Genomic DNA, 23,475 nt, shown 5'->3' on the forward strand with positions numbered 1-23,475 from the left:
GAAAATTGCTTTTTCAACATCCTGATTTGGTGGAAAACGTTGCACGACGATAGGCCATCCATCAATCAGTACTTTCGATATTTTTAATTTCTTTTTAAGTGTTCACTTTTAACTAAACTTCTTTATCTGTAAAGCTCTTAGTGAACATCTTACTGATGCATCATAAGTAAAGATACCAATGGAAAAGATGAAACCACAGCAAACTCTTCTCTCTTTAAAAAATAACATTGTAATATATGGTCCCCAACAAACAACCAATTCAAAACAATATGAGAGGGAACTTTATAAATTAACTGAGTACAATTTTATACATACAGTACAAACATAGACGGTTGTGGTCCAAATTCAGAACCATGGAACAGTACAGCGAATTTAAAGTGTGTATACAGCCTCCCCTTTAGCCTCCCAGAAAATGTGTGTCATGGGTGCACTACAAGGAAGAAACAAACACTTTGCTCTACAGAGTACTAATTTTGCTTCACAACACATTTGCCTTCCTGTTTTTCTGGCTAGAATAGTGGTTTCTTTGTTCAGCATCTCTATATAAGAACTTTATTTACAGGAACATTTAACAGCAAACAGACTAACGTTTTGTTACAGCCATGTGACACTGTAAAAAATGGCTACATTGCAGGAAGGATTTAAAAAAAAGTTACAAGAATTAATTGGAAAGAATTTTGTTTTTAGAAATCCCACCTTTCCTCACAACCTGATTTCTCAAAGTACTTCCAGTTTGCTAAAAGCTATGCCTAACCTATGATATTTAAGGTGGGTCTCACGCTCCTGAGTGATTACATGCTGCAAGTTCACTGTCGAGAACTAAAGGGCATCAATCGAGGGTATGGCCAGTGTTACCAAACTGGCAAAAATGTTAACATTCCTATTCAGATTTCATCTAATTCTCTTCCTCAAAATGTGTTTGATATTAAGTTATCTAAGGCTGAGGAAATATAGATACAGTTGGAGTCAGGATGGAATTTATTGAAATTTGTTTTCCCAATTTTGCATATTCTAAGAAAATATACATGGGACTAATGTAATCTACTTACAAATATCAACTACAATATAACAGCATTTCCTGGAGCACCTTGCTTAAGGGGTAGACCACAATAGGGTAATTGTTCAGGATAACATAGCATGCCCAATGGTATATGCTAAAAACTGGCGTTTGACTTCCAGGCTCAAAAATGGTGCTCTGATAACTTGATTACAATTGGACCATCTCGACAAAAGCAGAACCAGGCACAACTTGAGGATGGAAAGAATTCTCTTGTAATTATGATCCTCGGTTGATTTCATGTCAGTGTAAGTTTAACAAATAGGTTTGCTAGCAAGGTTCAGATGGTCCGTAGGCACTTTAAACAATTTAAAAAATCTTTAATTTGTCTCCAATTCACAAGCTTTCACTTCCATGTCATATAGGCAATGAGCAACTGTACACATACAGATCTGGGGTAGAAATCATGTCTAACCAGGGAGACCATCCTGCAGAAAGGTGTATCTTATTGTCATGACAGAGAACTTTTTCATCTTAAATCTCCTCCTGAGCAGATTATGCATAGCCTTGATTCTAAAAGTGCTTCATGTTATTGCACACTTCCCAACTACTGAAAAGTTAGAAACATTTATATTCTGTGTCAAAAGGTTGGACAAGCATACAAATGTGTTGAACGGGTCAGACCTTTAAAAGTGGCAACCCAGAAATCCATTCAATAGGGCCAATTGCAAGTCTTTATATCTAGACTGATTTCTAACTAGAGATAGCCAACATATTAGTAGAGAACCTAGAAACAAAAAAAAGGCATCATTTTCAAATCTGGTGTCAAATGGATATCTTTTTCAAATCAAAACATCCTCACATGGAGAGCTTCTTTAGTAAAGTTGTTACCAAAAAGCCAACCATTCTTTTCCAGCAAATCCAACATATAAAACTATTCTTTCTTAACAATGTTCTTGTTCTTATTTTAAAGGCAGTACATGGTCACTGAAGCACATCTTCTGAAGACATTCTTAGATTCTGATCCAAGGGCAGACCCTACTTTATTTCAGTCTAGCATGAAAAGCATTTTGATTTGAAAGTGACAGTTGTTTCTCTCACTCTATTTAATATCTAACACCCCATTCTTAGCATGTGACTTTTCAGTGGATCAAATGCTGAAGAAAATGGAAAGATGCAATGTAGTGATCGGTACCTACTCCAAAGATTTCTCCCTTTAATGGTGTTGAACATTTCAAAATATTCTACAGAATATTCCGAGAGCTACACCTTCACAATAAGGGGTTTCAAAGCAAATTACTCTATATCTGTTCTCATGCTGACAATTTTTTTGTTTAGTGGAATAACTTCATTTTTAGTTCATCTATTATCTTTTTTCTTATTCTGGCATATTGTGCATGAAAAGTAATGTACATACAATCAGATCTAATCTACATCTAGAATACAGTCATACACCAGACAACATCCTCTCTTTTTCCAAATCTTAAGAAAAATAAAATGCGCTACACACAGAGTGTTCTGATTTTGGGCAGTTTGCTGATTTGATTCTTGGCTAAAGATAGGACACATTTCCAGAGCAAAGCAACATCTTCTATGTATTTATTCACTAGGACCGTGCCCTAGGCTTCCTTCCATGATCTGCTTCATATCAGTTTATTATGGCTATTCTCCCATGCGTACTGATATTAATGAAACAGAAAGCCCATCTCCTGTTCTGAATGGGGGTTGTAGGGTTAATGTAAAAGCCATTGATTTAAATCTAATTTAATGCCCCAGGCGGGAGGTCTATTATCTTTGTATTCAACATGACGTGCCAAGGTGTGTCCTAGATCATGTTTCGGATGATAAGCAGGGTGGCAGCACCCTGAACTATTTGTATGGGTGAAACTGCAAAAACTAAATCAAAACCTCGAGCTAAGATATAATAGGAAAGTTTTATTCTGGCCTATCCTGCGAGTTCTTGTTCATGTAATTTTGGTCATTGCTGCAGCTTGGAATTGAAGCAAGGCAAATATTTAGCAAGAGATCAGGAATAATTGTTTTCCTTTAATCATGAGACCCGTGGGAAATAAGGCAAACCCATTCTAAACACTGAGAAAATTCTCAAGCAGTAGTATGCATGCGTGCCGCCTAAAGCACCACATATGGTGACCAGACCTGAGGACCGGCTTGTCTGTATGTTGCCCAGGGGATTTGTGCAGTCTCACACATGTTGATATAAACAGAAATTAGGACTATACTTTCGGATAAGCATGTGAAGACCAGCCCTCTTAGGGGTGGACAATCTGAAGATAAAATGTTCCTTTTACCTAAGAGCTTAAATAACCCATTAGGAGAAAACAAAGCTTGCACCATGTTGTCCACTGAAAATGGAGATACCAGATGTCCATGTACTGTGTAGTTGGTTGTATCAAGTGAATATGTTCACTCATTGTTTTCTTTTTCAGCATCTTCTGGGCTCCATTGTCGAGAACAAAGACGTCTTTCTTTCCTCCTTGCATTTGTAGTCCAAGTTATTCAAGCTTTCTGGGACGGTAGGAGGGTTTGTAAAAATCAGAAAGTACAAAACGCAAAGTGCGATTCTTTCTCCAAATCTCTATCCCAATATCACGTTCAACTGGTGAAGAGCATGTCCACCTGTAAACTGCTCTTGGAGAAACCAGTGGTATGATGAGAATGTTATTTCTGTTTTCTCTTCTTGATCAGCCAATTCCACAGAGGGACTACGGTGAGCGCTGGACCGCCTGTAGGACAAACCTTGTAGAGGATCGGGCAAGTGTCCGAGTACGAGTGACTAGAAAGAGAAGAGAAGAAAAAGAGGCTTTCAGGTTTCCGTATAGCAATATACTTTTGGTAGGATAGGTGTACAGGAGAGTATCGTATGAACATGTTAATAAAAAGGGCTTAGACACAGCAAGATATTATTGAGCTGACTACTAATTACAGTGTTCATGATCTCTGTACGTTTCAAACACAGCTTACTCCCAGTTAAATTGTGACAAGTGGATATCCACACAAGGGACATTTTCCCTAAAAAATAGAAGGGGCACCTAAGAAACGAGCGCCTCTAAACTGTCCAGAATTGTTTTAATGTGGAACTTCCAGGCAGTAGGCTTGTAATTTGTACACTTTCTATTAACTCATTGAACGAGAGAGTCCTATTTTGTAACATTGCAAGATTTCTTACAGTGACATCATGAAACAAACTTGGAAATAAATCAAACAATAACTATAATTATAGCAGATATCAATTTTCTGAAGGTACAGCAACTTATGTGAATATTTCTTAATGAAATACAGAATATATTTTTGGGGGGAAATTAAGACATTCTTCCATTGTCATAAACATGGTTAATGCAGAAGAGACGTCCTAGCGGAACCATGGCTTTTTCTGTATGGTAGTGAGACAAAATATCGAAATTAAAATATCGATATACAATAATATCGATGTTTTAATTTCGATGGTATAGAATATCGATGTCCAAAATATCGACAGACAGAATATAGTTTTTTTAAGGTATGTATGTTAATAATATCGAAAATATCGAAATTTAGTAATATCTAAAATTTGTTTAGTGTTATGTATTTTATTATTTTGTTTATATGTTTGTTAAATATGTTTTGTAATGTATGTTTGAAAATTAGTAAATTTGTTTACATTTTGCGTTTTAGTATCAGAGCGGGTTGTGGGTTTATAGGGGAATAGGGTGGGAAGTAATTTAATAATAATTAATTGATTAATATATTTTTGGAAATATTAATAATTAATAGGTAATTAATTTATATTAATTAGTTAATTACATTAATTAGAGTTAATGTTTTAATATATATACATTTTTGTTATTGTTAATTAATTAATTGGTAATTAAATAATATTAATTAGTACAATAAATTAATTAGAGTTAATGTGCTAATATATTTAATTTATTGTTATTGTTAATTAATAATTAATTGGTAATTACATATTATTAATTATTTAATTAAATTAATTAGAGTTAATGTGCTAATATATTTCTTGTTTTTATTGTTAATTAATAATTAATTGGTAATTAATAATTATTAAGTGATTAAATGATGTGATTTATTTATGTGTAGTGGGTTGTGTGTTTATAGGTGGATAGGGTGTGATATAATTAAATTTAATGAATTAAAGCGATTGTATTTATTTGTTGGTATTTATTGTTAATTAATTAGTAATTAATATGTGTTAATTAGTTCATTTATAATTACATCAATTTAGTAATATTAATTATTATTAATTGATTAATTGAAATTTATATTAATTGTCTTTTTTATATGTGTAGTGTGTTGTGTGTTAAAGTGGGAGTAGTGTGTGAATAGTAATTTTTACCCCTAAGCTATCCACCGGGGAAACAACCTTTACAACGCAACTTTTACAACACACTACCATTACAACAAAATTTTTACAACGCAAAAACCATTACAACGCATGTGTTTACAACGCATGTTTTTACAACGCAGGTACCTTTACAACGCATACCATTACAACGTAAGTATAGGTAAGTATATAATAATATTTTAAATTTTATATGTTTTAGTTTTTTTAAGGGGTATTTTTAGGGTTCAGGGTCAGTTTTCAGTTTTTGGGTAAAAGGGTATTTTTAGTGTTCAGGGTCAGTTTTCAGTTTTTGGGTAAAGGGGTATTTTTAGGGTTCAGGGTCAGTTTTCAGTTTTTGGGTAAAGGAGTATTTTTAGGGTTCAGGGTCAGTTTTCAGTTTTTGGGTAAAGGGGTATTTTTAGGGTTCAGGGTCAGTTTTCAGTTTTTGGGTAAAGGAGTATTTTTAGGGTTCAGGTCAGTTTTCAGTTCTTGGGTAAAGGGGTATTTTTTGGGTTCAGGGTCAGTTTTCAGTTTTTGGGTAAAGGGGTATTTTTAGTGTTAAGGGTCAGTTTTCAGTTTTTGGGTAAAGGGGTATTTTTAGGGTTCAGGGTCAGTTTTCAGTTTTTGGGTAAAGGAGTATTTTTAGGGTTCAGGGTCAGTTTTCAGTTTTTGGGTAAAGGGGTATTTTTTGGGTTCAGGGTCAGTTTTCAGTTTTTGGGTAAAGGGGTATTTTTAGGGTTCAGGGTCAGTTTTCAGTTTTTGGGTAAAGGGGTATTTTTAGGGTTCAGGGTCAGTTTTTAGTTCTTGGGTAAAGGGGTATTTTTAGGGTTCAGGGTCAGTTTTGGGTTTTTGGGTAAAGGGGTATTTTTAGGGTTCAGGGTCAGTTTTGGGTTTTTGGGTAAAAGGGTATTTTTAGGGTTCAGGGTCAGTTTTGGGTTTTTGGGTAAAGGGGTATTTTTAGGGTTCAGGGTCAGTTTTGGGTTTTTGGGTAAAAGGGTATTTTTAGGGTTCAGGGTCAGTTTTGGGTTTTTGGGTAAAGGGGTATTTTTAGGGTTCAGGGTCAGTTTTGGGTTTTTGAGGTACAGGCGTGCAGGGTAAAAATAAAATAAATTTATATTTAAATTAAATCAATTAAATGAAATTAAAAAAAATAAAATTACATTAAATTATTACGTTTTTAATTTATTTTAAATGTATATGTATTAGTTTTAATTTTTTAGTTATGTTTTAATGTTTTTATTTAATATTTGTAAATTTATATGTATTTTAAAATTATTTTGACATTATTATTAATATATTTAAAAAAACTATATTTTTATTTTCGATATTTTTGTACTACGATATTAATTTTTCGATATTTTTGTACTTACCTTTATGAAGATAGGACTCCGATATTTTTGATTTCGATATTTTTGTTTCGATATTTTTGTATGTAGATATTCTGTCTGTCGATATTATGTCATAGATTCTTTCTGTATGTATGTATGTGGCATTAACATAGCCTGATCCCAGCCTAAATCTAGTGAGGTGAAGAGTCAAAGGCAAGTTGCAGTCAATGAGAAGGGTTAGGGGGAAGTGGAGTGCTACAGCATCATGATGTCGTGTAGTTTAAAGAGGTATATCTTCAGCTTTTTCCTAAATTGGAGCACACTACCCTGCTATTATCGTTGAATATCCATGGTCGTGTCTGACCCGGCTATGCTAGATGCCACTCCTTTGCTAGGAATAAGAGAAAATGGGTAAAACCAGGCCTTTTTAATCAGATTTGCAGCTAAGCTGTATAGCATGAGAACCCCAGGTGCGCCATTGTCCCAAGTGATATTCCAATTTCTGCATGGATGCCCTTTTTAAGATCATACAAGAGAGTTGATAGTCACATCATTCCTTTACTGATGACACACAGTTATAGATCAGGGTCTCTTCCACCTCCGGCAGTGTACCAATGCCAACTAGATGATTATGTTGTGGACTGGATGTGGGCTACCATGCACATTGTAACGACTTGCGTTGTAATGGTTTGCAATGTAACAGCGCAGTTGTTGTAACGACCGCGTTGTAATGGCATTCTAATTTCGCATGTGATGTAAACAATGATTCCCAAATTAAACTACTACAATTCCGTCAATACAGGTCTTCTGGAAAGTATGCTCCAGAGCTTGAAGGAGACTCTGAATGCAGAAGTGCAAAATGCATTTGACTGCTAAAAGTGTGATCATGTCCTGAGAAGCCCGTTGACTCATCCAACCGTGTTGGCACAGCATAACAACTGTGTTCATAGATCGTGTTTGCGGACTGGAGACCGCTCTTTGAGATTTGTTTGAATGCATCCAATCAGTCATTAGCCAGGTCTGGAAAGAGCTTTTTTAGTGTAGTGCCACAATATGACCACTAGTTTTGCCAATTACCTCAAGGCATTATCATAGCAGCTCGGAAGGCAGGTGCATTTGCAATGCAGAGGGCCAGACTGCCAGAAGCAACTGTCTTATGGCCTATAGATTCAAGATTTGAGTATGGTTTTTGTGTAACCTGACTTTCCTGTGACTGATGAGGTAACAAATGAGGGGGTCACCAGGAGCAGCCCTATGGTGTCTCGACATCTGTTGTGGAACTGCTGAGTTCTAAATGGGTTTCTCCCAGGTAGCCATGAGTGGGTCAAGAGGGCCTTCTTGAATTAAACGCAAGCAAATGTAAGGTATCCCCACTGATAGAGGAGGGTTGCAAGATCATACTGTTAGACTTTGATTCCACGGGGGAAGGCTATGCAGAGCCATAATCACTATGAGGGTGTTGCAGCCAAAGATCCCCCATTTGGCAAATTTGGGACTTAGGGATGTGTTCTGCCAAGGGAACATCATTAAAGTTTGCCATAACTATGTTGCTTGCCACAAAATTGTCTTCCCAAGTCAACCCTTGGAAAGGGACAATGTGGCAGGCAAAGGAATGTTATTGGTGTCCAGGCCAAGGAAGTCTCTAACTGAACAGGGCAATAGTATTTTGGCAGGCTGTGATTTTTTTCTTGTAACCGCTGCTGGCACCCGTTGAGGTGGGACATCGAGTGGCATCAGAGTCGTCAAGCCTGCACAAGCATTCTCCCCTTTTGGTGATGGCCTAGAAGGCACAAAAGAGATCCAGCATAAGCAGCCAGAGTGCTTGACCAGCTGATGGGCCCATAACCGCCATTTTCATCTAAGTTGGATTCTGCTCCACTGACAAACTGAGACCCTGGAAAGCACCATTTCGTCAAGGGAGAAGAGTATTTCTCTTCCCTTTTGCGCTTTTTATAGATATAGGTTTTGTGGGATTTTTCCCTCACAGATGATTTATTTGCCGGGGAAGGATATTGTGTAGGCATTACCTGTGAGTTTATCCAGAAATAATTTAACCTCCCGCTTCCTGATCGTCTTTGGATGTATCAAGACACAAGAATTGCAAGTCAAAGCAATGTGCTCTGATCTGAGACATCACATGTAGCTGCTACGTGGATCCCAAAGAGATATCTTCCTGCCTCATGTGAGAAAGTGTGAAACCTGAAAGTTTTGGAGGAGACATTTGACCTAGTCATTCTCTTATTCTGATGAATTACATTTCTGAGACACCAAGAGACAGGTCCAGAACTGCACTTACGAGGAGTGGAAAAATAGGGATTGGATACCTGTGAGCAAGATGGTGCCTAACATACTCAGGTGTAGGGGCATCCAGAGGCAGAGTAGTTGCTGGAGTTGCCTGGCACCACCAGGCAATGCCGGAGAACTATTGCTAGGAGATACGTTTTAGAGACTAGTCTAACATCTGGAGGGATAACTGATAAGACGGGCAATCTGTGGAAATAGGTATGCACTGGAAGGAGCAGATTTAAGTGGCAAGGGAAATAGACAATTTATGTAGCCCACAGAAATGCTACCTACTAGATTTCCAGCAGTAGGAAATTTCACATCCTGGATGACCACTTTAAAATGACTGCCATCCCCACACTGGGCAGAGGCAGGCTCACTTGCTGAAAAGTTCGAAACATTTACAAACAGGATATCGTTCCCTAAAGTCTGGCAGGGTTGCAGAAAAGTGAGTCATATCTGGACAATTGCATTCTGAATGGTGGTAAGCCAGGCAAAGGTCACCAGAACCAGCAAACAGGTTTGTGTAGTTGCACTGATGTAGCCTGACAAATGCACCCACTCAAAATAAGTAGAGGTTTTTCTTTCCATACATTTGTAGCTAGGATTGTCTAAAATATGAAAATATGAACAATCTGTTTGTTGCCTGGTTGATTAAAGTCTAGAAAAACATCACATTATCGTCTAGAAAAAAATAACATTACCACAAGCCACTAATCAGAAATATTAAAGTGACCACAATCTTTAGCCAGCACTGGCCATTTTGTAACGGCTCTAGACTAAAGACATGAAGGGTCTTCTAGCTAAAGAGTGAAGCATCCTCGATTTGATTAAAAGTAGAAATACCGAGCATATTCAAGAAAGCAACTTATAGGACCTAACGTGATATTAAAGGCCAGTGGCAGTGTTTTTTCACCAATCAAGTGATTATTGAGACTTTTGACCAAAGCAATCGACTGGTGGAAAGTGAATAAACTATTATCTAAGAACAATAAGAAAAAGCAAAATGTTCATTGATAAGGTTCTTACTTGACTCAAAAGTTTGCCGTTGAATGGTGGAAAGTTGAGGTGGTCCACCTACAAACGAAAAGAGCAAGAAGTTATTAACTACTTATTGTTGTTGATATGTTGGTTGCAAAACCATACTCTCCTTGGACAACCTTCCGAGAGCTCATATTTATTAACGTAAAGGCTAAGGGAAATGATAATGGCCCCAAAACTCAACTAATTAGCCAAGTAGATATCAGAGTCTATTATTGGGTGGTACACATGACACTCATTGATTGCAGGTTGAGCCCACTATCCCTAGGGATACAAGCATTTAGGAAATAGAAGATTGTGAAGTACCTGGAGTCAGAGTGAAAGTCAGACAATTTATTTAGAAAAACATTGCAATAGAGCATGAACTAACAAGTATTACAATTTTGGAAAAAGAGTTTGGTAAAACCTATGTATTAACCTTCAAAACATATTAGTTGTATCAGTGCCTTGCCTCTTGCTTCCAACATCATGTCGCATAACTTTCTTTACATGGATTAAATCTGCCATTTTGCTTTACGTGGGCTAAATCATCCACTATGGGTTTCCCTCTATGGAGGATGTTGGCCAAGGGTTTTTTCAAGGTAAAGATTCTAGTGGAGTTGTGTCAGAGTACAGGTATCTCAAGTTCAAAGATCGACAGGTGTGGGTAGGATTTAGTGGTTTACTGTGGACTGCAAGTGGCTTGTGTTTTGTCGGTAACCATTTGGAACTGACGATCCCAGACCGCATTGTGAACTTTGATTTCCACACCACCGACAAAGCAGCAGCCACAGTACAGCTGTGATTTGATGATCTTGCAACACAACGTCCACCATAAATACAGCACCGCGTTTTTTGGACAACCATCAGCATTAAATGCGTCTGGTACACCTTCATAGTATTTGAGAGACATGTCTTAAGAGGAGCTAGAACAGTTACCTATGCAGAGAACACTGTGAAAAACTATTAACCCCTTCGACGATTATGACGAGCTGAGCTCGTCATGAGGCACAGTGGAGCTGTGCTCATGGTCATAACTGCTGCGGAACGCTCACGCGGGGCTAATTCCCCTCCTGTGCGGGCGTTCCATGGAAGTGGGCGGAGTCGTGACGAGCTCAGCTCGTCATGAGCACAGCTCCACTGTGCAGCATGACTTCATGAGCAGCGCGGTGCCGCGCGCGGCCCCCCTCCCCCTGCACCGCAGGGTAATTAGCCCCGCGTGGAAGGGGTTAAATGGTGCATGTTTCAGGCTCTTTTAGAGTGCTGCCACTCTGGCCTGTTCTGTGTTCTGCGATTACGACAAGAGGTACTGTTAAAATGAAAGCAGTACTGATACCACTGGTGGTTTCCCATGCTTGGTAAAGTAATGCTTAGGCCTTGACAGTAATACCAATACTGTCTGAGTGGTAGGAGCAACACGACTTAGGGATGGGTCCCAATTATATCAAAAAACCATCAGCGCTATATAAATAAATACATTACATAAATACATTAATTAATTAATAAATACAGGTTTTTTTTCATATAGCTGCTATTTACCTACGGAATGTTCCCTTGTTCAATATTAAATAATCCATGATTCTTTTCTCTTCGCCAACTGAATATAATCGAAAGTTTTCACCTGGATGTCCAGCACATATTTGCTTTAAGTTTATATTTTAGCCAGACACCACCTAGGTGATGCAAAAAGGTCTGCGACCGGTATGCACTTACACTAACATATCTGGGTTGCATAAAAATCCTTGATTATTTCAGAATCCAATAATTTTTACTTAATTAATTTTAAACTATCTAAGTCCTGACATTGTCCAGGGCAACAGTAGCTATCCTCTGAGTTTGTCTTCTGGCGATCTACAGATTCCGCCATCTTGATTGGATTCAGCTCCTGGCCACTCTTCTTGTATAGTTTCTATTACTCACACCAGACATCTGTCCAATTTCCTGGCTTAGGAGTTATTTGCCACTGACATCTCCAAAAACATCTGCATGCCATCTGCATACAGCGCCACAAATATGTGTGCCGTCTGTTCCAAGAAGGAAGGACTCAGCTTCTTTGCAGTCACAAAGAGTTGGGTAACCACAGCTGCATATCAGCCTAAAAATATATAAGTGCATTGGGCCAGAAATGATAAGAAGACGATCTGAGTCAGCATTGTGAAATATTGTGGTTTTCTTTATCCAAAACCAATCATGAGCTGCTCTATATGCAGCAATAATTAAAGCTCTTTAATTTTGTTGATACCAAACACTTACTAGCATTTTGTGTCAGGTTTTGACACTTTTTTGACACAGCCCGACTCAAAATGTCTTTTGGGTTTTACTAAGCGGCGTAAACGCCAACTAATGTAAGTGCCGTACATTACCTTACTTCAGGGAGGCGATACATGGGTATAGTATTTACTTTCCTGGGCATCCTCCAATAGATTTGACCCAAACCCAGATTATCTAAAGTCTGTAAACTTGAATTTGCAACAAAATGGTGCGTCGCCGAGGCTGGCGTTTTGAGGAGAAATACCGTTGTGTCTCCTGTTAACTTCCTGTTTGCATGAGTGCTGAGTTCTACAGCACACAGCCAAAGAGAAATAAGCCTCAGAGAGTAGGTTTTGTGCAAGAAGGTATCTCTTCTTGCACAAAAACTATTCTGAGCACAATGCAGGCGCCCTTTCATTGTGGCACAAGGGTACCAGCATTGGAGCTAGGCTGCCTCAAGTGCACCAGTGCAAGAAGAGAGCCAAGGTGTTCCATCTCTTTGTAAATATGGCACATTTCTTCTCTCTCTCTCTCTCTCTCTCTCTCTCTCTCTCTCTCTCTCTCTCTCTCTCTCTCTCTCTCTCTCTCTCTCTCTCTCTCTCTCTCTCCTGCAGTGCAGCAAAGATAGATCCCCTGCTCCACTGCGTTGCATGAAAGGTTAGTAAATACAGATCTTAATTCTTTCTAAGCTCTAGAAGCAGGAGGTAGTTGCAAAACGTGGTGATCGTCAGGAACATGACACCATGACGCTTGGAGCACCCTACCTTCTTGACAAGTTGCTCCTACGCGTCCGTCCAAGCAGGTGCATTGTCCATTCCGAGGGTTACACTGAGAATTCCCAGTGCAATCGCAGCGGAGGGTGCAGTTGGGGCCGTAGCGGTTCACTCTGCAGTCTGGGAGAGTTAGAAAGCAGTTATGTGATTAGGCAGTGAGAATGGAAAATTTAAGAACATTATTCTCCTACACGAAGCAGTCACAAGCCATGCAAATGTGGTATTCACTATTGAACGTGAATGATGTTACACAACACTAAAAGCGTCTGGGTGAAAAAATCTTCTGATTGTTATACAAGACACAAGAGTGTACTCAAAACTTTAGAGGAATATGAAAACATGCATGCTTTGAAAAACACATGACTTTTTTAAGAAGATATCAACATTCTATTTAGTTCTACCATAATAAAGCAAACATTGTCTTACTGTATGCATCTATTGCTCACATGACAGTTACCAGAGCCAACAATTTCAATCTGCTAAAAGGGAGATGTTGACTAGTGATGTGATTTAATATGAGGATTCAAGGTGTCAGTTTAGTGGTCAATGGAAAATGGTCCTGGTGCAGTTGTAATATGCTACAAGTTGTTGCCTTTTCTAGTTCTGACTTGATCTATGTCTAGCATTACTGACCTGGGGCCATTCAGGTGCCAGTTCAATGGAGATACCAGGCAAAAAGAGGCTCTACCCGATTGGTGAGCAACCCCGGTACTATTCTTTTCAACTCACTAGGCTGTAACAAAGCTAGCAAGTTTTGACGATCATTCTTGTTGGTGGCACTACTGAGCTGGTATAGCCAGGTTGCAGACTCTTATGCTGTTCTCCAAGGGGACTTATGGCCATGAGAGTATGCATGAGAGGAGGGAGGGTGATCTCTGAAGGTTAGACTACACCTTCTATGTATGATCTGAAATTATTAATGCTCCCTCAGAACTCCAAAAGAATCCTTTGGACCTTGTTGCCTAGGTCCTTCTTCCCATCCTACTGCATGCAAGAGCTGTGCTCTCACTGTCCAACTTCTGTGATTAAATACACAAAATTCTCTCAGCCTGCACTCTATCAGAAATGAATTCCCAGGTACCAAGCTGAGGGGAAAGCCAGTAAATTGGCTTTGTCATTTATTTGCCCTACCCAGAATTTTAAAGAAAGCACCAGCCGTGAATGAAGCCTAAACCTCTGTACTGTTTAAGGAAATCAAATACATCCTGGACCTCTGAGTCTGGTGCAATAGGAATCTGATGACAATAAGTTGACCAGTAGGATCTTTGGGTTACATCTTCATAACATGAGACTCATTCCCTTCCTAGCTGAGACCAAGGTAATTGAAGGTGTGCCTAAAGGACTAACTTCCCAACAGCTTAAGAGCCACCTGTAATAAAAGTGCCCCAACAGCAAGAGGAGCCAGCATTAGTCTAAGACTGCTTGTCCATCCGCCTACAGGAACTAGAGACACTTCTTGAGGGAGGGTTAAGTGATAGTGGAGAAACATTTCAAGACTAAGACTCATACTGGCGGGCTTCCTTTGTGTCTCTAACAGCAGAAAATAATTTGATATTTCCTCCCCAATTCTTTTCTATAGCTTCCCGGAGCTGTGGCTATACCGATGGACACAAATATTGTCCATCACTGATTATGTTGGCTTTGATGCTATCAGTGGACACAAGGGGCTTCCTGGTCTTAATTACTTTCAGGATCAGGGCACCTTATAAATGCCCGAATACCTTTGCCCCGGATCCCGATTCACCTCTGAAAAGTAGCTCCCAGTCTGTAGGAACCAACTGCCAAAGGATTTTTAACCATCACCTGTTAATATGGAGAGGGACTTCCCAGATAGAACTTACCCTGAGCAATTACACCACTGAGACCACAAGGAAAGGAAAACCACAAATTGTTCATTTTGTGATCCAATCTGAAGCCCCAGTTCCACTCAGACACAAACGAATTTCAATAACACCCTGTCAGTTTGACCCATGAACATTTCCAGATAGCTCTACGCTATCACTGAAAGTCACCAAAAGCTCTTAGTCCATTTTGAGAGGTGTATCTAATTTTCCCCCATTGCTTAACGATTGGAACCTAATACCACTGAACTGTCTTCAACCAAACAGGCATCAAATGGTTGTAAAAATGTGGGCTGCCACCTCTTGCTATAGTGTCCATTCATTAGACTAGCACCTTGAAAGCAGGCAGTAGTAAAATCACTGAAAATATAAACCCCTTGCTAAATTGTCTTTTGTTAACTAATGCGAAGAAAGCTCGTCAGCACTGGTATCTTTCATAGATTCACATGCTTAAATTATTCCTTGTTTTCAGACTGGGAACTCTTGGCAGTCAATGCCAATGTCGCAATATCTGAGTCCAGCAAAGCAAGATTGAAAACAGCCATAGACTCATTAAAGCTAAGCTACCTTATTATGTGAAATAAACACTGGCTAATGAGTTGGAAGTACAATGTATTCCAACTGTCGTTAGGGGCACCAAGTCTCAGTCTTTTTGTTTGAGGAGGAACTGTGTGGAAAAGACCTTTGAAGAATTTCCCCTTGGTAGAAGAAAGTGATGGAGCGTCTTTTTTGCAAATTAATGGAACAATTGGCTTTTTGGCAACCCAAAATATTTGAAGAAATTGAAAAACTCCTTTAACCACTTCAAGTAAGCTTTAGGTGTTGCCATAGTATTGAGTCAGTTAGTACTTCAGTCTTGGAAAATCTTCACAAGATATTAAACCACAAAGAGGCCGGGTTACTTGTTTTGCCCGACTTCTCTGCAGCCTTTGACACCACTGATGATACCATCTTATTGGACATTAGATGTCTTGAATTAAAGCAACACATGACCTGTTGGCTGCCTCATAGGGTTTTTTTACTAGCAGCTATGTTGCTGCGCTGCTGTATGACATGGCTAAAACACTGACAATGTAAAAAATAAAGTGGTATGACGCAGCCAGCACTTACCAATGCGGGGTGTGCAGCAACACAGAGGGAGAGCATATGAGGTACTCTGCGAAGCAGAACATGTACTACCCTTCCTGTAACACGAGTGTGAAAGGTGGGTGCACTGCTGATATTCTTTCCAAAAGTTCCGTTGTGGAAGTAGAATGAGGATTGGGTGGGTTGGGTGCGCCTCCGTCCGGTGGGCGCGTTTGAAATACTATAGTGAAAGTGCACACATGGGTTGCAAGTGCATCCCTGTATGCAAGGCACACCTTTGGGTTCAAAGAAATGATTCCAAAGGTTGTTTGAATCTTTTTTTATTTCAACAAAGGAAGAAATAAAAAAAGATTCAAACAACCTTTGGAATCATTTCTTTGAACCCTAAGGTGTGCCTTGCATACAGGGATGCACTTGCAATCCATGCGTGCACTTTCACTATACTACCCTTCCTGTAGTCACTCCCGGGTGCCTTTTTAAACACTCTGATCCAGAGGCCAGCTTCTCTTACAATTTCTCTAGGCACAGTGAGTTTGGAGTCTATCAGATGCTGGCACAACTCTGTAACCCAATTACTGTTCCCCTTAGTAAACAAATTAGTACAGCCTTTCACCCAATCATCCAGTGCCTTAATAGAAAAATCCTCAAAATCCCCCCATGCGACCTCTTCTGACTATTGCTAAAATCCAGGCAATACTTCTCAGGGGTCAAATCAAACTCAGTAATAAGGGCTTTCCTCATGGGGGCATACTTCATCCAGTCAGATATTTCAAGGGCCAATAAGGTATTCCTCCTACCCCATCCCCAGTGGGCATGTGTTTCCACAGATTTGCCCACTAGCCCTCCTCTTGGACTCTAAGTATATGGAAGGCCACCACATATGCTACAAACCATTGATCTATGCCACCCCACAGCACATAGATAGGCACCAATCTTTATGTATGTGGACTCTTTTATCTCTCCTATGAACTTCATTGTCACTGCCACTATCATCACTGGACTCAGAGTAACTCTTATCGTTCAAGTCCAGCTCTATATGGCTTCTCTCATGTATCATCAAAATTCTTTTTCTTTCACGGTCAAATTTGTCTCCTCCAGGGATGCTGTTGCCTTCTTTTTCGCAAAGGCTAGGGTAACCAGTTTCAGCTTCAACTCCCTCTCTTCCTGCCTGTCCACCAGCTCTAATTGGGTCAAGCTGGAAAAGGACATATTGCTCCGTACTCTGGACACTGCTTTTGCTCTAGACCCTGCAGGCTCATAAATGTGGAGTGCTCCTGTGGGCTCATTAGCATGAGCTATGAGGGCTGGAGTGTGTGTAGAGTGTGCTATGGTAACCCTTTTGTCCTCCTACATATAGCACTAAAAGCCAGTTTGGGGCTGTCATTGTACCCACAATAAATTAAGAGACTGAAGTTTGGTAGAACAAAGCAGGGTTTACCAGCAACTAGACAGCAGATATACAAGAATTGTTATATCGTCCTCTTTTTATTCTTTGAAATGCATCTTAAGTGTTACACATAAAACCTCAGTAGACCTGTCAATCAGGACTACCCCACCCTTCATATTCTATCAGGTTCATAGGGGTAAATTCTGGCCATTCAAGTGAGCCTTTTGTTTGCTCCTCGGAGGCATTTCACACTCTTTCACACCTATTCAAATGCTATTTACTGGCTGGCAGAAAACAGAGAGCAAATACAAATCGGTCTCCTGAGACTTTAGGCAGGTAAAAGAAATCTTCGAAGAGTACCCTTTCATTAATATTTATCAAAAATATGACTTCACCATTGAATTGGATTTTTAATAACTAATAAAATAGTTAATTGTTTTCTACTTGCTATACATATATTAGCATTATTAGATGTAATAATGTAGCCCAGTGTGTTTCTATGGAACAGCTAGCCTTGCTCCAGTAAAAATAGCTTTTGAGGTTTCTTTCTCTGTAATGGCATGTTTACCATAAAATTCCTACATCTCCTTTTAAATACTATGCTCCCTGCTAAATAGGCAATTAGGCGTCAATAGGTGTGACTTCTAAATATTTAAAAGAAAGGCTTTGACCTGTCAAAAGGGTTTATTTTGTCAAATTGCAATGCAGCTTTTACACTGCTACAGTCAGGGTACACAGGTATGCCTGAAGCCATGTTCGTACTTCCATTGTAGTGGATGGCACAATAGGTGCAACAGTCCATTAGTGACATTTAACACATAGGCCTTGGGTACATTTTAAAATATACCAATGAACAACCTGCCAATTTGTCCATGCTTAAAGGGGAGCACAGGCACTTTCTACTGGTTAGCAGAAGTAAAGTGCACACAGTTCTAAAATCAGCAAAAATATAGGGTTCATTAAAATGTGCAAAGTCCAGGGCGGCCATGCAGAACGGACAGATGTTCAACAGTTTTTAATTTAGAACCTAGAATTTGGGTGGTAAGCCAGGTCATCATTTGAACTCTGTGCAGTATAAAGTAGGCTTGGTTTCCAGGTGGTTTACTTTAGTACCCCATACTGAATTCACCATTTAGAAACAGTCTCCCATTTAGAACATATAACCATGGCAACAAGACATATTTCTGGTATGTGAAGAATACCTTTCTTTTTTAAAGATGCATGCACATCACTTTTTTCCACCATCAGCCCTACACATGCTCTTTCTTAGTACATGGATCTATTCATATTATTTACCAATGTCGCATTTAAGTCCAGTTTTTCCAGGAGGACAGAAGCATACGCCTGAGATTGGGTCGCAGGGGGCATCTCCTTCACAGTCACATGACGTCTGACACTTCTCCCCAAACATCCCATCTTCACATCCTGATATGATAAAAACATATTAATACACATTTTAAGTATGCTACTTTCAGAGACAGGTCGGTGTATCCCTCTCGAAATCATATGGCTTCTTCAGCGGTGGTAGACATAATAACACAGAATGAACATCCTGCCATACATAAATTCTAGAGATGTTTTAAAAGGTACCTCAGAAAGGCTAGAAGTGGATCAGACTCGAACATGCACGTCTTCTTCCCTAACATGCAGAAGAGGCAGCCTGTGCAGTGCCACATTTACAATATAAGTCGACAACGACACACCAGGTCACTGCATTGCCAGGAGATCACAGTCACTCTGCATTTCACAGTCCATCACAAACTACAAAGCACATTAGAATACTCTAAATCATTTTCCCCAAGTCCCCTGCTAGGTCACAGTGAAACTCCCAGGCAAAATAACCCTTTTCTATAAAACTATTACCTTGCATCTAATGAAGATATTTATACATTTAAGCTCAGATTCATCAACGTTGCTTATGGTCCAATTCCCAGCCCTTACTGCTTACACAAGTCACACTTGTGTGGGCAAAAAAGGATTATCTGCAATCATCAGTTAAAGATTCTAGCTCAGAGACTCAGGAGCTATGGATTTTTCAGGTTCCAGATGGCATTTACTCATAGGCAAACTCTGATGCGTGACCACAGTTTCTACTTTTGTATATGTGTGATGGGGTCGAAAATATGCTAGTCCAGTGAGTATAGAGTGGGAGGGAGGTGCTTTGCAAGTGTGGGGAATACCCACACACTGTTGTATTTTAACCGCATGCGTGCGGGCGGAATTCCGCTCGTACGCTGAGTTTTGCGAAACCGCATGTTACGTGACGAGCTGGGCTCGTCATCAGCGTAGCAGGAGGCTACCTCATGACGAGCCCAGCTCGTCATCAGCGTGCAAGGGGTTAATAGTGCAATACATGTGGGAAAGTAGAGGAAGGTATTTCTTCACATGAAACTAGGAGAAAAATGTGCAACTCAATATCTGCCATAACCTACATGAGCAGATTTTCGGTTCAGTGAATAATCTTTTGTCAAAGGGTTAGTGATGAGAGGCATACACCAGAAAAACTACAAAAGCCTTAAGGCTTGATTTAGAGTTTGCTGGATGGGTTATTCTGCCCCGTTTGTTATGAAGTCACCTGTCAGGACCAAACTCTAAATTAGGACCAAATTTCGCACTAGACATGAATGTTACCTTTGAGAATCACAATTAATAACATAACATGTGTATTGGTAAAGCACACATTCACCCCAATAAGGTCTGTTGCCACTGAATAACAGATGTTCATTGTTACCCATCTCAATGGTACTCCTTTTATCGACCTCAGATTAGTGAAAGGCTGAGTGGACCTGCTCGGATTTGGACCTGTGACCATGAGGTCGAACACAGCCCTCTGCAGTGCACCCATTAGTCCACTGAGCTACCAGACCTGGCTATATAATGAACAGATCTATGCCATCCATATGCATATCCCAATAGAAATGAAGCTTTCCTTATTTTGTAAGGATTGGGTACTATCAGGAAGGGGTGAGAGCTACTCAGAAAGAAAGCCAAGCTTTAAGACAGTCTGTTACTTTATTAGTTAATCAATATTTGCTTCTATAGCTCCATCATCCCACACATTGAGTCATCTATGCATTTAAGCATATGTCCAATTTGCTATCAGTCAGTTTAAGTGAACATGGCCTTTCTTCTATTATGTATCATGAAAACATAAATCCATCATTTCATTAATTTTTCCTTCCCATCATTGTCTATTATATCTACACATATTAATGATATTATAATCCATCAATCTCTATATGTATTTATCAACTGCTGCTTCAATGCACTCTATCAATAGGAATGGGGTTATTCATTTGTTACCCTTTTCACAGTATTCCCCATAGAATCCAGAGGGGCACAGGCACTGGCCAGTCACATGATCACATGTTGCTCCATTTTCACAGTCACACTGCTCCTGACAGTTGAATCCATAGAAACCTGAAGGGCATGCTGGAAAATATAAACAAAAGTACAGATATTGGGCATTCAGTAAAAATAGACTAGGCACTCAAAATAATGGAAATGCAATTATTCTTTTTTACAGTGATTACAACATGATCCAGTTAGAAAGCCTGGTACCCATCATGATGCATTGCTTCTCGAAGTGAGAATTTTGCAATGAATACAGCAAGATCATAGGAGTGAATATTTAGAGATTCATGCTGAAAAGGGAAAAAAATTTTCTTTGTTATATAAACCCTCACGTTCATACATGTCAGGCCCATTGTCTGGTCTCCAAAATGTAAACAAGAAAACTCAAATGGGGAATTGCAGGGTAAACCACGTGATGTCCAATCCTGGCCCATTCATTAAACCATCAATCCCCATTCGCCCCCGACAAAAATCCCTGCCGGTGGTAGGGATGCAACATCTAATTGATGGGAAGTACAAATGGATCAACATGGGAGAAGATGTTTAGCACTTCATGCAGTAGAGGGAGCCACGTAAGACAAAAGATAGGAAGAGCAATTCGGAAGGAAGCTTACATTATGTTAGAGCTTCAGGTAATAACATATGAATTACAATATTCCAGAAGATAACACTATTAGCAAGTGTTTGTACATGCTGTGTGGTCAGCTGCTTTCATGTAGCACCATTCTGGGAGTCGATAGGCTTTCAAAATGATAACTTGCTCTGATTTCTGCACTCTCTCTAGATTATACCACTCAAACTCACATTCAGAGTGAGATTTATCATAGTGTTGTGTTTCCTTCGAGTCATGCAAGGTAACGCAAGGGCAACCCAACACTAAATCAGATTTACCAAGCAACGAAGGCCACCTTGTATGGCCCTGCGGTGCTTGGTAAATGTGGAATAACGCAAGACAGAGCAAGGTGCTGCCTTGCGTTACTCTGCTCCAGGGAGGCATTCCATGATTGGAGCGTAGGTGTTCCCATGTGTAAGGTTTGGTGAGGGCGCTAGGCCCTCATTATGCAGGTCTGTAAATGAGACGCAGACACAGTGATAGGGGATAGGTAATGGGCCCAGAGCACGTGCGCTCAGCCCCTTTATTGGCCAGGGTCATGTGCTCTATGACGCCTGGTGGTGGGTGGGTGTTAGGTGTATTGTTACAGCAGGAACTCAGACACTAGACCGTGTCTTTCGTCAGTACACCATGCATCCACCCATTAATTCTGGCCATACTCAAATTTACCATGAGTGGTAGACCTGGGAATGAGTTAAAATACAGGGGAGACCTAACAAGGGTAAATATGTTAATTTCTCCTCGTTTATTCCTCTTTCTGCATCACATATATAAAGATGAAAACGCCTCAGAAGATTGTCTTTGTGCTGGAAACTGTCCCTTTCTCCACAAAAGAAATCCTGCCTACAGCGCCGACACCCTTGCACCATGGAACATGAGTGTATCGGTTGGTGTAAGGCAGCACATTGTGCGTCAGAGCAAGGAGAGGACAGGAATACACCATATAATGTTATATATGCTGCACTCCTCCCCTCTACCTTTCACACAGCTCAACAAGGTGTCTTGTTGCGTTACGTGAAAGTTTGACAAATCCGGGCCCTAATATAAAGCAAGTTAATTTAAAAGATGCTCCCAAGGATCAGAGCATATGTAACACAGAAAACACACAATAGAAGACAGTGGAGCAATAAAGGATGCCAATAGGAATGTAGAGAATACTCAACTCTCTCAGGCAGTGGAGGGTGGTCCTGAATCCCAGTCATGCTAAGGTTACCCTCACACACAGGCCAAATAAAGTCTTTAAAGACTTCCTGGTCAGACGTGAGATTGCAAGCATCTCTTGCAATTCCAAGATTCTCCAGGAAGGATGGCTAAGCATCCATGCAGAGATCTTGCAGTCTCCAATAAATCAAAGTTGCATCCCCAGAGTAACATTTATTACCAATGTATATGCTTCAGACACATCACTGGTGGCATTACATATCATATTAACAATAAGGTTATAACTGACATTGCTGAAGCTGAAAGGCAAAGCCCTCCACAGGAAGCCTACTGGTGAATTCAAAATGTATTATAATTATATAATGCATATTTAATTATAATTACTGGTGGCTTTTTGCTAAAGATAATATATATAATATATATATTATATATATATATATATATATATATATATATATATATATATATATTACCTACTGGCGGTCGCCAGTAGGTATATATAGTTAGGATTTTTTCTCTATGGGTTTTTTGAAAATTCTATGTCTAATAACTTTGGCGTTTGTGGACGGAATTGGCTGAAATTTTCAGGAAAATGGCACATTTTGTTTCTGAGCAGCCCCTGAAAATTGGGGGGGGGTTCGTCCAGGGGGGGTCGAGAAAAAAGGGGGGTCCCAAAACGTGTTTTTAACATTGAGTTTTCCATAGGGCGGTTGGCCTCACTTTTAGCCCGAACGGCTGAATGGATTTGCACGAAACTTGGCAAAATTGTAGGGACTGGTAGCCCGATGTGCCTTTTGTAGGTCTCAATATATGTGCTACAGTGGATTTTGAGAAATTAACGTTTAAAAAAAGATATATATCTGTAACAGCGGACCGGGCAGCGCTCCAGGACGCGTACTTTTCGCGCAACGGAGCTTTGTGAAGCGAAGCTGATTGGTTCTCCGGCGTCTGTCAACATTCCAAACAGTCCGTAGCGGCCGCCATCTTGTCTCTCGGTAGGATCGAGAGACAAGAGGAGGCCAAAGCGAAGGGGCAAATGACCA

General features: G+C 39.8%; 1 protein-coding gene across 1 annotated transcript in view; it reads right to left on the bottom strand.

Moving 5' to 3' along the window:
- Positions 1 to 263: 263 nt before the first annotated feature.
- Positions 264 to 23,475, bottom strand: part of LOC144754551 (uncharacterized) — a 484,785-nt gene continuing 461,573 nt past the window's right edge. The window contains exons 31-35 of the mRNA XM_078642483.1: positions 20,608 to 20,736; positions 18,601 to 18,729; positions 12,982 to 13,110; positions 9,977 to 10,024; positions 264 to 3,791 (exon numbers count right to left, since the gene is read on the bottom strand). Coding sequence (XP_078498609.1) covers positions 3,721 to 3,791; positions 9,977 to 10,024; positions 12,982 to 13,110; positions 18,601 to 18,729; positions 20,608 to 20,736 — 506 coding nt within the window. The 3' untranslated portion in view covers positions 264 to 3,720. The remainder of the gene's footprint in view (positions 3,792 to 9,976; positions 10,025 to 12,981; positions 13,111 to 18,600; positions 18,730 to 20,607; positions 20,737 to 23,475) is intronic.

The sequence above is a fragment of the Lissotriton helveticus genome, chromosome 5_1, assembly GCF_964261635.1.
Source record: "Lissotriton helveticus chromosome 5_1, aLisHel1.1, whole genome shotgun sequence".
NCBI lineage: Eukaryota > Metazoa > Chordata > Amphibia > Caudata > Salamandridae > Lissotriton > Lissotriton helveticus.